The 16,177-nt window shown below is 40.1% G+C and overlaps 2 protein-coding genes across 8 annotated transcripts in view; one reads left to right on the forward strand and one right to left on the reverse strand.

Annotated features, from left to right (window-relative positions):
• Window positions 1–4,403, reverse strand: part of ncor1 (nuclear receptor corepressor 1) — a 111,861-nt gene extending 107,458 nt beyond the window's left edge. For 4 of the 7 annotated variants that reach the window (XM_072659734.1, XM_072659742.1, XM_072659980.1 and 1 more), the window contains exon 1: window positions 4,061–4,403. The gene's annotated coding sequence lies outside the window, so the exon portion shown is untranslated. The remainder of the gene's footprint in view (window positions 1–4,060) is intronic. The other 3 variants (XM_072660059.1, XM_072659895.1, XM_072659726.1) reach the window with 1 other exon arrangement.
• A 675-nt stretch (window positions 4,404–5,078) lies between these two features.
• pigl (phosphatidylinositol glycan anchor biosynthesis, class L) overlaps window positions 5,079–16,177 on the forward strand; it is a 45,776-nt gene continuing 34,677 nt past the window's right edge. The window contains exons 1-2 of the mRNA XM_072660509.1: window positions 5,079–5,450; window positions 8,335–8,434. Of these exons, the coding sequence (XP_072516610.1) occupies window positions 5,093–5,450; window positions 8,335–8,434 (458 nt within the window). The 5' untranslated portion in view covers window positions 5,079–5,092. The remainder of the gene's footprint in view (window positions 5,451–8,334; window positions 8,435–16,177) is intronic.

Genomic DNA, 16,177 nt, shown 5'->3' on the forward strand with positions numbered 1-16,177 from the left:
ATGAATTGCTTGGTGAGTAAACATCAACACTATTCAGCATAAATCACTTTACACTGAAATTAAATGGTGATTTTAGCCAGAATTGAAAATGGGGAAGAGAATCAGAATTGCGTCATTTACATATTAATCTACATTAGACAAAAAAAAAAAGTTTAATTCCAAGGCATGAGGAGAAGTTGGAAAATGCTCATGTAAAAATTAGTAATTGTGTTACTTTAAATCTTACAGGTATTATAAAAAAAACCATCAAAACTCTGCAACACTTGCAAAATTAAACTGTTTATAAAAGAAAAATCAACTAATCAGCAAAACAACATGACCAAAATAAGATACGATATGCATAATAGGTTGACATTCAATTGGCTTCGTGTTATTCTGAAGTTAATACTCACTAATGTTTTTACCGTATCATAATTGGTGCGTTTTTTTTTTGTTTTTTTTTATGATCCATACAGTTGTTCAGTTAAATCAGTTGGCTCTACAACCAAAGATCAACCAAACTGCCATCTATCAAACTAAAAAGTAAACTCCCACAAGAAGTAGTTTGACTGGCCAAGACGCTCTTCAAGCGTCGATTGATTCTGGCCAAAGTCCAATTCCCTGCAACTCAACCATGGTTCATGATCTTACAAGGTCAATAAAAGGCAGACACCAGGCATACAGTGTTACAGTGACCTGAGCAAAATCAGTACAGGAATGCAGACCTGAAAAAAAGATGGAGCTACACAATATGGACAGAAGTATTGGGACATCTACATGCACTTTTATGACTTCCCATTCTAAACCCTTATGCATCAATATGGAGTTGGTCCCCCTTTGCAGCTCTAACAGCAGCAGGTCTGGAGTCAGCAGAGCGTTGAGAGACTTTTCTGCACTATGCTCTGATCAGTTCTCAGCGACCCCACTCTGCAACATTACGTGGTCTGCCACTTCCTAGATGAGTTGCTGTGGTTCCTAAACGCTCCACTTTTCAATGATACCACTCACGGCTGATGGTGGAAGAGCTATGAAGAGGGAAATTTTACCAGCTGACGACTTGTTGTTGTTGTTGCAGCGGTGGCTCCTGTTACAGAACCAGGCTGGAGTTCAGTGAGCTCTTTAGAAACACCCAGTCTTTCACTAGTGTGGAAAGGCAGACTGCAGGGCTAGGGGCTTGATTGTATTCACCTGTGGCAATGGGACTGAATGAAAGACCTGGATTCAATTATTAAGAGGTGTGTCTCAATACTTTCGTCCACATAGTATAGCTTCATGGATTCAACAGCTTTCTTCATTAGCCATTATCACACACTCATATCAAAAGCTTTAGCAACCATGACCAAAACTGGGCCAATACACAAAAAAAACTGAGGTCCATTTGACTCACAGTTCCAGTGCAACACTAAAACAGCAACCGCAGAGATGCAACATCTGCATAGGAGACGACTGTGTAACTTTATTTACCATCTATTGTAATCGCACCTCTTTACACATCCCCAGATACTTCATCAACAGGCTCATGTGCACAGGTCCTTGTAGGCTAGGTTATGTTTGTGTTTTGTTTTTTTTTTCTTTTATAGTGTGTATTTAACAGTGCTGTACCACGCTACTCGCTGCCAGCACTTCCTTCAGGATCAATACAGCATCTATCCAGCTATCTATCCGACACTCTTTTTGCTCCAGGGTTTGCTGGACTAAGCTAAAGAAGTTGGTCAACATCTGTAAAGATAAAAACAACAAACACCAAACAAAGGCCCGCACCACAAACTCAACATTTAACCAAAGACAAATACAACAAACATAATTAAGCATAAATATAACCCAAAATATGAATAAGATCAGTGGACTTCTAGATTTACCACTTAATTTGACTTTACCAGTAAAACTATAGATTAGTGCATGAGAGTCATGTAGATCATGTAGATGTTCGAATAGTTGGATGATCTTTACAGAGCTACAGATCTGATCGTACAGTATAAAAACATGTAACTTTTAAGCCTAAACATTTTAAACATTTAATTTTACTAGTAAAAATTTAATTATGACATCTCTGATGGCATTTTAGACTAAAACGGCTTCACCACAGGCCTGAAAACACACACATACACACTTGCAGTTGAACAGAAAGCATTTTTCAGTCCTTTATCATGTTATGAGATCTTTGCTGTTTTTGTTTTGTTTGTTTTTTTTTAGCCTAAAATGACACCAGCGTTACAAGCTGTAACTCGGTTTTTACTAGAAAAAGCTCAAATTCAAGATCCCTGTAAAGGTTTACTGTAGAAACTCTATAAAATGTCAGCTAGTAATAAATGTCAGATTTACAGATTAATAAACTTGTCACATGACCAGAACGACAGATCCTTAACGTCATTTTGAGTAGTTATGTTTTCCATCCATTTACATAGAATATTCTCTATTAATATTCACTATATAAAGAAAAACACTTTTTGTTTTACTAGTTAAAAACTCCAGTTACAGATATCTACCATTACTGTTATTACTGTTATTTTTACAAGTAGAAATTGTAATTTCAGACATTCACTGTATTTCTGACTGGCAAGTTTAAGATATTAATTTTAACTCTAGACACAAATCTACATATTAATACATACTAAGTCTCTCTTTAACTCAGACAACACATCCTTAATATGAGTTTGACTATTTATTACAGCTGATTTACATATAATATTTACTAGTAGAAATGATGTAGTAGTTCACTGATCTCCTGCAGTTCTGACTGGTAAAGGGATCAGGGCCACAGATCACTAATGCAGTTTTGACTAGCTGGCTATCTATCTATCTAATTGTAATGCCAGATCTACATATTAATACATACTACGTCTCTCTTTAACCCAGACAACACATCCTTAATATGAGTTTGACTATTTATTACAGCTGATTTAGCTACATATAATATTTACTAGTAGAAATGGTGTAGTAGTTCACTGATCTCCTGCAGTCCTGACTGGTAAAGGGATCAGGGCCACAGATCACTAATGCAGTTTTGACTAGCTGTCATGTGCATTTAAGACATGTACAGTTTCAGATCTTTAAAGTATAATTTGATATTTATAATTGTAGATATTTAAATGCACATGACAGCTAGTCAAAACTGCATTAGTGATCTGTGGCCCTGATCCCTTTACCAGTCAGGACTGCAGGAGATCAGTGAACTACTACATCATTTCTACTAGTAAATATTATATGTAAATCAGCTGTAATAAATAGTCAAACTCATATTAAGGATGTGTTGTCTGGGTTAAAGAGAGACTCAGTGTATTAATATATAGATCTGGCATTACAATTAGATAGATAGATAGCTAGTAACCACTGAAAAGCTTATAGCTACCTGCAGTGGGAGTTTCTATTAGTGAAAATACAACACAGAGATCTTAAATTTGGTGAATTTGGAGTTAAGACCTCTGTCTCTGGTGTGTTTTTAGGCTAAAACAGCTTGCCCTAAAAAGTAACGTTAGCAGCCAGCCTCCAGAGCCGAAACGCGGAGGCACACGACATCCACCAACCCGTTAATCTGAGCCCATGTAGCTCGGGTTAGCTAGCCAACTATTCCCCAATTGCGGCCATCCTCACCTGGACAGCCTCGACTCACCAAAACGGAGAGCTAGCCAACCACCCAGCTCCCATTAATGACAGCATCTGCCCTTATTTACCACCCAACGTTGCGAAGCGGCGAGCGTAGCGGCTGATGCTAGCTAGCTCACGCTAACGGACGGCGGCTAGCGCTAGCGCCAGCGCCTAAAACGACACGACCCGGCACGCAGCCTTCAGTCTAACCGCTTCACACGCACACACGCACACCGCCACAGAGTCAGCACATTTTCTAAACCATCAGTTCAACGAAACGCACCTCGCTGGCCTCCCTAGCTTCACGTTTCAGCTCTGCTTTCCGAACCGAGTCGCCATCTTTAGCCAGCTACGCTAAGCTAAGCTAACTACGCTACGCTAAGCTAAGCTAACAGAGCCTCGTAACTTCAACCCGCCGCTGCGTTCACCGCCGTTTAAATCCACAATGTAGGCATTTATTCTTCCCAAAACACACTAGAAAAATAGCCAGACTCACCTCATGTCCATGTAAATCCCGGTGGCTGCTCTAAAACGCGGGTTTAGCGGACAGAGCTGGGATTTTCCCCGCAGATGACGGACTGTGTGCGGAGCGTTGCAGACGCGGAGATCTGCTGCACATCGAACCTCTATGGTACTATTTGTCCTAGCAGCGCTACCGCCACTACAATAGGGCTACACTGACTTTGAGGGTCTCCCCAGACGCAGGGCGTCTCCAGCTGATGTATGCGTCTTAGAAAAACTAAACCCAGCCGCTAGTTTTATATTTACAAGCTCTCGGGTTTCCTACTCGTCCCTGAAACCGACCGTAATGAGTTTTGTGTACCAGCTAGGATAACGCGGCGTGACGTGAAGAGTTCCCCCACAGGCGGCCCTATCGCTGCTACAGCCCTTCCCCACCCAAAACCTTCAAACTATTCCCTTCCCCTAGCTGTAGCTTTTAATGAATGCTCATTTATTAAGACGCTAAAATATCAAAGTAGAAAAAAAAATATATATATATAGCTATCTAGCGACCCAAATCAACACAAAACGGTCCCTCTATTAATAAATAATTCCCTGAGTTTAATAGCTATCTATCATATCGTCCCCATTTTCCCCAGTTTAGCAAATTATTTCCTCAATTTAACAGTCCGATCTATTGTTTTAATAAACTAGTATCTCGTTTTAATAATATTTCTATTAATTTAACAAATCCTTCCCTCGAAACAATCGGTTTCTTCCATTTATTAAATCGTTTCCTTAATCTAACTATACAGAGTTAAAGCATTGTATCTGTTGTTCATTTTTTTAATTGAACAAATGATTTAATCAATTTAATAAATCACGATTTCTCACAATTTAATAATTAATTTCCTCAATACTCAACTCAATAAATCGTCCCCTCCCGTTAGATAACTGAATGGAATGGTTTACAGCGTGAAATATGACAACACTCCGTAAATATCAGAAAAGCTGCGCAGTTTCTTTTATTTTCTAATTTTCTTTACTTTCTGTTTGACAACAAGGAACAAGCCGTATCGTATGAGAAATGCAGCGGGAACCTTTTAGTACCAGGGCGAGGTTCCCGCCCGGTTTGTTTTGCGAAGCGGTAGAGATGCTTGTTTTGCTGTGTGTGGCGGTGTGTTGCCTTGGTTACTTTATTTCTGTAAAGTTGATCTATAACAGAGTCAGACGGACTCGGGGTTTTAGCTCTCTGGGCGCTTATAAAGCTGCAGACGTGTCGACCAGTTTCCGGAGGTCCGGAGATGATCACCCGCTCGACTGCGGCGGGGTTCGCGCGCTTCTCGTGACCGCGCATCCCGACGACGAGTGCATGTTTTTCGCCCCCTCGGTTTTAAAACTCGCCCAGTCGGACGCGTCTGTCCGCTTGCTGTGCCTGTCTTCAGGTAACTACGTCTAAAGCTGCTCGAGGATTTCACCCAAAAGCATTTCCTCTGTCCTGCCCAGCGGCACTGGCCGAGACAGCACTGAACCAGTATACTGTGATACTGGCACAGCTGCTGGCTCTTTAATGGGGGAGGTGTTATTATTATTATTATTAATATTATTATTATTAATGATACTATTATTATTATTATCATTAATATTATTATTATTATTAATATTATTATTATTATTAATATTATTATCATTAGTATCGTTATTATTAATGATACTATTATTATTATTATCATTAGTATGGTTATTATTAATGATACTATTATTATTATTATCATTAGTATGGTTATTATTAATGATACTATTATTATTATTATCATCATCATTAGTATGGTTATTATTAATGATACTATTATTATTATTATTATTATTATCATCATTAGTATGGTTATTATTAATGATACTATTATTATTATTATTATCATTAGTATGGTTATTATTAATGATACTATTATTATTATTATCATTAGTATGGTTATTATTAATGATACTATTATTATTATTGTTATTATTATCATTAGTATGGTTATTATTAATGATACTATTATTATTATTGTTATTATTATCATTAGTATGGTTATTATTAATGATACTATTATTATTATTATCATTAGTATGGTTATTATTAATGATACTATTATTATTATTATCATCATCATTAGTATGGTTATTATTAATGATACTATTATTATTATTATTATTATCATCATTAGTATGGTTATTATTAATGATACTATTATTATTATTATTATTATCATTAGTATCGTTATTATTAATAATACTATTATTTTTATTATTATTATCATTAGTATCGTTATTATTAATAATAATATTATTTTTATTATTATTAGTAGTAGTAGTAGTAGTATTGGCAATAATTCTGTTTTAATTATGTCAAGGCAATGTTTACATCCTTAATGATGCACAAAGACTGAGCTTATATAAAATTATAATATTTAATATTTATTAGCAACGAGGCAAAGTGCAGAAATCCAGGTCATCCATAAGGTTCACTCCTCTCCCTTTTCTCCCTGTCCTCTCTGTCCGCTCTATTGAGGTCCTACAGCCACATTGACCACACAGCTGTCCGGCCATGCCAAGTTATTTTACATATGAATGAGATCATTAAGCATTTAAAGCTACTTTTAAAGCTTTGTACCCACTCATGTGACCATAACAGCAGACCAAAGGCTACATCTTGCCAAATTCACAAGGTTAGGAGATATTAGTGAAATGCAGTGTCATGAGGTTGAGATTGTCCATGTATCAAAGTATCAGTGATTGAGATGGTATTTAATTGTTATGGGGTAGTTGGAGGTGGCTTAGAGAGTGATTAGAGCACCGGGCTATTCATTGCAGGGCTGTGGCTTCCATACCCAGGCTCGGCAAGCTGCCAGGAGCAAGGCCCTTCACCCTCCCTGCCCTGTTCACAGCAGACCATAGCATGTTTGAGCTCTAGTATGAAAGTGTGTGTGTGCGTGTGTATTCACTGCACGGATGGGTTACAATGCAGAGGCCAAATTCCATCTGTGTCCAACGCAAATGGTCAATATGTGTCTTGTGTGTCTGATTGAATATTAAAGGTTCAGTCAGTAATGCTGATGTTGTAGGTAACAGTGAATGACTGTAAGGTGCCACTGAACAGCATTCGTCACTTGACGTCATGCAAACTACTAGCTTCCATTCATTTTTGGCCACATTATCATGAGGGCTGCAAAAACTGACCTTGCAATCATTTTGTGCAGTTTTAAAAAGTCCAGGATTTTCACCAGATATTCAGAAGTCACCAGATATTAATGTTGATGTTAATAATGCACTCCAAGGGATCCGAGATTGGAGTCAAATTGACATTGGGCAGTTACCCTCTGCCTCTGGTAGAGACACTATATGTCCAAATGTTTGTGGACACCCCTACTAATGAATGCATTCAGCTACTTTAAGTTGCACCCATTGTTGTGCAATTGCATGCACACACACACACACACACACACACACCGCTTGTCTTGTCCTTGTAGAGAAGTATTGCCAATAAATAGCCGATAAATAGAAACCTATTCTGAAGTTGAAGCGAGAGTTCTCTGAGGCCTTCCGAAATAAGGTTGTAGATGAAGATGAGTCTGGGAAGGGATTTTGGGCGTTTTCACACCTACAGTTGGTTTGCTCTGGTGAGAATCTGTTAACGAGTGTGTATACTTAAAGTGTTTTATTTTCACACAGGCAAAAATCCAAGCGCACCAAAATGCGTCACAACAAACCACGTGAGAATCACATTCTCTCTGGTTATTGGTCAGACCTGTCTGGACTGGGAGCCAGACAGTAAATACAGTAAGAAGGTCCTGAGTTCTGGACTGGTGCAGATTTCTGTGCAGTTTCACATGGAGCAACGGCAGAGATGGCGTCTGTTTATAGCTGTAGTAGGTTAATCATCTGGGCAGTATAGCAGGTGAACACCTGTCCTCGGGAGCCGTTTAACTCTAAATTGATTAGGAGCACACCTGATTGCGGGGTCGGATCGAGATCAGATAACGTTCTTTCGTTTGGGACTGAATCAAGACCACCTCCTCTCAAGGGTCTTGTGTAGTTGGTTTGGTCCACGTCAGAGTGTAATACACAAAGTATTCGCACCAAGGGTCCAAATGAACCGGACTAAAAAGTGCAGGTGTGAAAACGCCCTTAAAAAGGTCTCGAAATCATTGGGGTGTCTTATTTTTTTCCCACGACTGTACATCACAGTTACTTCCTCTACATTGAGGAATAGAGTCTGAATATGTGGTCAGAACATCAGGTCTAATCTATCTTGTTAATAACTCTCCTCAAAATGTTCATATTCAGGGAATTACTACAACCAAGGTGCCGAGCGTCGAGAGGAGCTCCTTGCCAGCTGTGCAGTTTTGGGAATACCAGCCAGCCAGGTCACCATTATCGAGAACAAGTAAGTACTGCGGAGCATGTGTCTGTGCTTGGGAAGTTTCTCCATCAGCCAGGTCATTGAACTCTCTAGTAGTAGACAGTCAAGGCCACTGGAATTGGTTTACTGTTACCAGACAGTTTATATGTTGTTCCATAGACTGTAACATAGCGCTTAGTGTTTCTGTGTAAAATCTCATATAAAACGTTCCATAATGATTTGCTAACATACGTTTATATTATGGGCCTTTTCGGAGCATAAGAGAGAAATATCAGCAGAAGAATAAGCTATAATCCTGGGTTTGTAGTGTAGTTTTTATAGAGTATCAGCTGTCTAACCATGCTAAGGAATTTAGGGATAAATGAGATCATTAAAACGTTGTTAATTAATGTTCTGTTTCTTTATGTTATACTTTATGATTTCAGTGGCAGATACTAGATTTTAAATAACATAAGACAATAAGACATTTGATTAGATTAGCTTGAATTTACAATACGAGAAACCTATACTGACCTAAATTGAGTGTAGGCTGTTATTGTGTCGTAGCAGGTATGTAACAATGCATCATATAGAAATGTACTGAATTGAATCCCAGCGAATCACATTGTACCATATTGTGACTAGTTGACATATTAGCTTGCGGCTAGTTTGTTAGCTAATGCCTAGAGGTACAATATAAAGGCCAGCTTTTGTTTAAAATAGTGTACTTCTATAAAATGCAAGGAGAGAAAATAAACAACATAAAAAACCCTAAAAAAAAGCAAATCTAAAATTCAGCAATTCTAAAAATACTAAAAATAGCAGCACAAATAAAAAACTATGAGAAACAGTTAGAAAAACGATGTGAATAAAATAATATACATATTTTAATGAATAAATATAATTACAATAGTTCTTAAAAAGTGTAAAATTTTTTTACTACAATTGCTGACTGAGGGTGTTGTCATACAGAACTGAGGATTTCAGCACCTAAGCACATTATTTAAATCATGTCTCTTTTAGCAATAAGGTGCAGGTGAACATACACACAGTAAAAAGGAACAGGGAAGAAAGAAAGTAGTGAGATCTTGTCAGTGAGCTAGTCTGAAGAACAGAGCTCGGTTTCTCCAGGTTTTTTTCTGGACGCCCCCCAGTCCAACCAGCACAGCGTGGATGTGTTCAACTCCAGCAGCAGCAGCAGCAGCAGCAGCAGCAGCAGCAGCTTCACTTGATTTACCATCATTAAGCCCTAATTTACCAAACCAGGTGTTGGAGGAGAACTATAAATAATACTAGACTCCATGAGGAGAAATATGGAGATGTTTAATGAACACAGTGATGGAGAATCACGAGTTTCTGTAGAAATGTTATTAGTGTTTATTCTAATATCAGTGTTTTACTGAGCAAATAAACACTTACTGCCCAGATCAGCAGCTTTTTAAATGTAAATTTTACAGGGGACTTAATCACAGGGGACTTTTGCACAGTAGTGTATGTTGTATGTCTAATGTTAAAGGCTCTAATAAACAGAAAGTGAACATATTAACCGAAGGCACATTTACAACTCTATTGAAGACAACACTGTATTATATTAAGATAAGATAATCCTTTATTAGTCCCACAGTGGGGAAATTCTCAGTGTCACAGCAGAAAGGGATAGCAAGACACTCAGTTACAAAATAATGTAAATAAATAATTTACACTATATACACAAAAAATAAGAATAAAAAAGCAATAGCAATATTATTTTATTATATTATTATTAAATCAAATTAAGATTTTTGCCAACCCATAATTTGATTTGTAGTTCTGAGGTTCTTCCTGACATACTGTATATAACTATTGCAATACTGGGAAAATAGAAATTCACTTGTGCACAGACGTTAGATGTGAGTATTGTGATTGGTCATATGCCGATAGGCTATAATAAGTAATACATCAATACTCAACACATCTTATACATGCAGTGCTTTCTGTGATACTGAACACTGTTCAAAAGTCAGGTAATCATCATAATATTACTTTATTATCACAGCACATGATGTTGTAAGATGTTATCAAAGTTAATGTATTTTTAGAATAATTGTCTTTCTCCTCTTGCCAGTTCGCTCACAGCCCAAACAAGATAGTGGTGCCTTCAATAAGCACTCCCTAAACTGTCCCATTAGGTCAATCAAGAGGCTCATCATCCATCAGCCAGTGACACGGACAATAAAAGCAAATGTGCTCCTGGTGGGGGCGTTCCTTCTGAGCACTCAAAATAAACAGCCAGGCCCAGAGCTGCCCCACCCCTAAGGCCTTAACCCCAGTGATCGTAGCCATTAAGGGTGTGCCATGCTGTGCCAGAGCCCCTCCTCTTCTCCCCTGGCTACCGAGAGAGCAAACAGTGGTCAAGCTACAAATCAAGCCTGTCCATTCTCTCCGCAACAGGGCCATAGTCCAACTGGACTGATGTATGGGGCCTTTTTGTTGCTGGAGCCATAAATGGCCAGAGGCCTGGATGCACAAAGTGCCTCAGGGTAGAAGTAATGTTTCTGAATCAGCTCGATGTGCATGTTGAGAATCGGCCTATTAGTTTGTGTTTTATAATGGAGATATCATGACCCAGCTGAATACATGGCCACTGGGTTTAAATGCGCTTGCTGGTCCTGTCCAAAGGCAGCTCTGCTTTGTTTGTATGAAGAGGATATGAAGATGTCTGTTCTGTAATCTGTAGAGTGCATGTTGGGCCTACCCCCAGCCTATGTGTTTCATATTTGCCCTGTAAAGTGTTCGTTGTATATGTTTGGTCTAGTTAGTCTTGGATTCACACAGAATTTTTGCTTTCCATGATACGTCTACGTATGTGGGCTGAATCTTACTATACGTGACACTGACTGCTTTGTAGAAAGACATGTGTCTGATGTTGCCATGTGGTCAATTCGGCAAGTAGCCTTTCTCGAATAAACTGAATAAAGAGATTCAGTTCGTTACCACGTTCTTGCTAATCTGATGGCATTTATACCAGCAGCACCAACTTCAGGCACAGTACTCAAAACCAGTTCAAATACGCCTAATGAACAAGCTCGCCCTGCAGCGATTGTTGTAGCCAACAGATAAGCCGACAGATCCTGGAAGTCTTGGCAACTCCGTTTCTGAAGCAGTTGCTTTGCAGCACCTTTCACACCTACTATTTTGGTCCGGCCCAAACAAGGTAGGCGTGAAAACACCCTTTTTTATTTAATTTATATCTTTTGTTTGACAGATTGTTCCCTTATCTCCCAGTTTGGTACTGCCAGTTAATCCATTACAATTAAAGCCAGACATCGTCTCTTTTCGAACCGCCGGCAATGCAGCATTGCTGGGCATCCAACACGCTCTGAGGAGCGCTGAGTCTCTTCAGATCTGATCTGATCACTTAAAAGTGATGAGGGGAAAGAGCACCATCTACCCACCAGGAGAGAGCAGGGCCAGTTGTGCTCTCTCAGACGCCAGCTGTTGATGGCAAAGTGGCCTGGCTCTGTGTTCGAACTTGTGACCCCCGGGCCATAGTGGTAGTGCATTAGACCGTTGAGCCCCTCGGAGCCCCAGCACCCTACTTTTTGATTGATTTCTAACTGTAATTGAGGAACTACAGTTAAGGGTAACGTGTCAGCCCTAGTTATTTGTAAATCAAGGCCAACATTAGGAGTTCCTCAATCTGCCCTGAGAAAAGACCCCCAAGTGTGGCGTTGAAGAAACACTGTTTTGCCAGCGTAATTGATTACTCCACTGATGTTAAATGTGTTTTTCTTCATGAAGGACTGTGCCGTCCGCATCTGCGCAGGTTTTTTTTTTTTTGCAGGCCTAGTTCTAAGTTTTCCATCTCCTACATGCCGTGCTCGCTGCCACTGTGTTTTTTTCCCCTGAGTCATCAGTTGTCTTTCCTTTTTCACTGTAACCTCAGCGGACCAGAAATTATACCCTAGAGTCTCCTCGACCTTCAGAACACAGGCCAGTCCCAGCTCCTTTCTCGCCCCCCTTTTGGCCCGCCTGTGCTGGAAGTCTCGGGCAGGAATGAGCAGACGAGTCCTCTTTCGTGCAGATGGACGGGAACCCATAGTTGCATACAGAGTGGACCGCTCCCCAGCAAATATATCAGCTAGGCCATATGAGTGGATGCGGCCCTCCCAAGCAGTCACATGACCTTTGCAGTATAAATCCTTGCTAAATTGATTAGCATTTATTTGGATAAGCATGAACCACCAAAGTAATGTTTTTTGTTTTTTTTTTGTTTTTTTTCACACTAATTAATATTTTTTATTTAAGTAATCAAGCCTTTGTATCATCCCGGAGCCCCCGTCCACAAATCTGTAGCAATAAGTCAAGAGACGTCTCTATTTGCAGCCCTCGCCTATCACTGGATCTCTTTCTGATCAGAGTCAGATGTTCTAAGAATATCACCTGACATCCTGCCAAGCAATGTGCGATGGTAGCGTTTATATAAAACAGCTGTGAGTGTGAGTGTGAGTGTGAGTGTGAGTGTGTGTGTGTGTGTGTGTGTGTGTGTGTGTGCTCAAGTCTTGCAGTCGTGATTATAATCTCCTGTGCTGTCTCTGAAATCCGCTGGCAAACCTAGCACTCCATTAACCGCACGAGTATCATTTATAAGCAGAGAACCGCCGACCTGGCCCGGCAAGATCAACTCCTTTAACCATTAGCAAAGAATTTGCTGTAAGAACGGGAAAAACGATGCCGCAATCTTCTCGGGCCTCTCTGTGTGTGGTACGGCTCCGGCCTTTACCCGGAGTTCCCACCAGAGGCATAGCTCCAGACCTGCCACTTCCAAAAGGGTCACTTTAGTTAGTCAGCACTTCTCCGACAAATGCACAACCAGCCACCGCCTCTTTTCGAACTGCTGCTGATGCAACATCGCCAGGCAACCAGGGTAACCAGCTCTGATGCATTAGCTAGCAGATGCCCATGCTGGCCACCATCACACTAAAGTGATGCGGGGAGACAAAAAGTCATTACACACAGAGAGAAAGAGCAAGGCTGATTGTGCTCTCTCAGGCGTTGGCTGCTGATGGCATGGTAGCCATGACCTGAGAGGTGAAATAGCAACGAGCCCTAAAGGGTCGCTTGTTTAGCCGCATCCCACATTAGCTGACCTCAGATGGTCCTTAAAGGAATGGCCATTTTAGCCAGTTTTGCTACTTCAGCATTCACATTTTTAAATTAAAAAATATATAATATAACAAGTAAATACAACACCCTCCACAATTATTGGCACCCCTCATTAAGATGTGTTCTTAGGTTAATAATAAATTCTTGTTTTATTTATAAGATAGGACTACAATGCAAAAAAGAGAAGAATCCAACCTTTAATTCAAGTGCATTTATGCGGTGGAAATATGATTTTATGTAGAAGAATAATTTCTTAATGTGTGCCACAATTATTGGCACCCCTGATGTTAATACTTTATAGAACTCCCTTCTGCCAAGAAGACAGCACTTACTTACACAACTGTTTAAACTTGATGATTCATTTTTATACTATTTTTATATTATTTAATATTTTATTTATACCCCAATGGAAACAGGAAGTGATGAATTACTTATTAAATGTTCCTAGATACTCTGATCAACTCTATAAACTACAGTAGAAATAACAGAAATGCTTCAATTACATTTTGTTCTAGGAATCGTTAGGGGTGCCAATAATTGTGGAACAGGTGATTTTATGTAAAATATTTTTTTCTTAGTTATTTATTATGTATTATTTTTTATTAATTGTCTTCATTCACTTGAGTTTAAGGATAAATTATTCTACAATTTATTTTAAGGCTTTAAACATCTTATCCAGGGGTGCCAATACTTGTGGAGGGCTGTTTGATGATAAGTTATCTATACCAGCATTGATATGATGGCATATATTTTTCTTTGTGTTAGTATTTATTTGGTTAATTGCAATATGAAATATCAGATTAACATGATCCATCACTGACCCCAGATGCAGCCAATCAACCAAGACATGTAAAGCCCCCTAGCATTGAACTGTGGAGCTGTGGAACTGAGCAGTGTTCTCTGGAATGATGGATGGTGCTCTATCCAATACACACAGTTTAATTGGGCATGATCCTGACCTTCTCCTGACCTCACTAACATACTCACTTGTTACTGAATGCAACCAAATCCTCACAGCAAGGCTCCAAAATCTAGTAAAGGCCTTCGACATAACTAAACTTACATAACTACAATTTAAATGTTAATAAACATTTTAATGCATTTACATAGATGAGATTGGTGACATGCCAGTGTTTGTTAGCAAAGTTAGGCTAGCAGAATAAGTGTGTTTGGACTGGTAAGCATTTAGTATTAGCAAATGACATGACTTCTGTTCCTATTCATGGGATTGCCAGTCCAAATCCCTGATCATGCTGCCTGCCATCAGAAGCCGGAGCCTGAGAGAGCACAATCGGCCTTGCTCTCTCCTGGTGGGTAGATGGCTCTATCTGTCCCACATAACATAATCGTGATGCTGGCCGGCACGGGCGTCTGCTAGCTGATTCACCACAGCTGGGTACCTGGCTCTTTTCTCCTGGCTCTCTGGTTGCCCGATGATGTTGCATCTTCAGTTTAAAAAGAGGCGGTGGCTGGTTGTGCATGTGTTGGACGAGGCATGGGTCAGTTCTTACCCTCTCAGTGTGGAGGAGAGTACTATGAGTAGGTTGGGTAATTGCCTATTCCATGTCTCAGTACATCAGTAAGGCATTATCAGTAGATAGTAGTTAAAGGTATATTAAGAGGCCACTCAGGGTCCTAAAGCATTTCTAGTCATTTGTCTGACAGAAGAGATGCTTCAAAGACCTCTAAAGATACCCCGTGGTGTCCAGCACCAAGATATTAGCAGCAGGTCCATTAAGTCTTGTAAGTTGTGAGGTCAGGCCTCCATGAATCACATCAGTGAGCCTTGGGCACCCATGACCTTGTCGCTGGTTCACTGGTTGTCCTTTCTTGAACAGTTTGGGCAGGTGCTGACCACTGCATACCGGGAACCTGTCTGACGTTTTGGAGATGCTCTGACCCAGTCGTCCGGCCATCACAGTTTGGCCCTTGTAAGTGTGGCTCAGATGCTCATGCTTGCCCGTTTTCCCTGCCTTTAACACCTAATGCAGATCCACCCCTTGACAGATAAACAATGCTATCCTAATGGTTGAAAAATTTGAGCCCCTTAGCTGAACATTGGTATCGGATCAATACTCTGTATCGTCTGATACCCTGAGGTCAGATAACAGATCAGTATGAACAGAGAAAATCAGTGATTCAACAGTGCTGGATCTGTGCATCCCTGCTATCACTCTGATATGTAGGGGAATAAATAAGGAAGAGCCTTCTATAAGCAGGCGTGTCTAAAATTGTAGCTGGAGTGCATGTGTTCGGGGTGTGATCTGGATGGAGTCTCACCCTCAGTCTGTAGAATTCAAACCGTCTGTTCTGCGTGCTTCCCGTTCCTAACCAAATGTGCTCTGTCATGGGAGATACATTTCTGGAGCTGTTTTTCCACCAGCCAAGGCCCACCCAAATCCAACAACAGCAGTGTAAGTTACCCCAGGAGAATCACGGCCCCGGTGTAATACACACCAGGCCCTAAATGGAGCACAGCTTCCTCCAGACACGGCCCCGGTGTGCTCAAACACAGCAACGGCTCAAGGTCAACAGCAGAGGTGCTAACCTGGCTCCTCACTTTGCTGAGTTCACTGAGAGGGCCTTTTGTGGACTACGATTAGGCGTGTGTCTGTGTCTGTGTCTGTGTCTGTGCGTGTGTGT

Source organism: Salminus brasiliensis, chromosome 1 (genome assembly GCF_030463535.1).
Source record: "Salminus brasiliensis chromosome 1, fSalBra1.hap2, whole genome shotgun sequence".
NCBI classification, from domain to species: domain Eukaryota; kingdom Metazoa; phylum Chordata; class Actinopteri; order Characiformes; family Bryconidae; genus Salminus; species Salminus brasiliensis.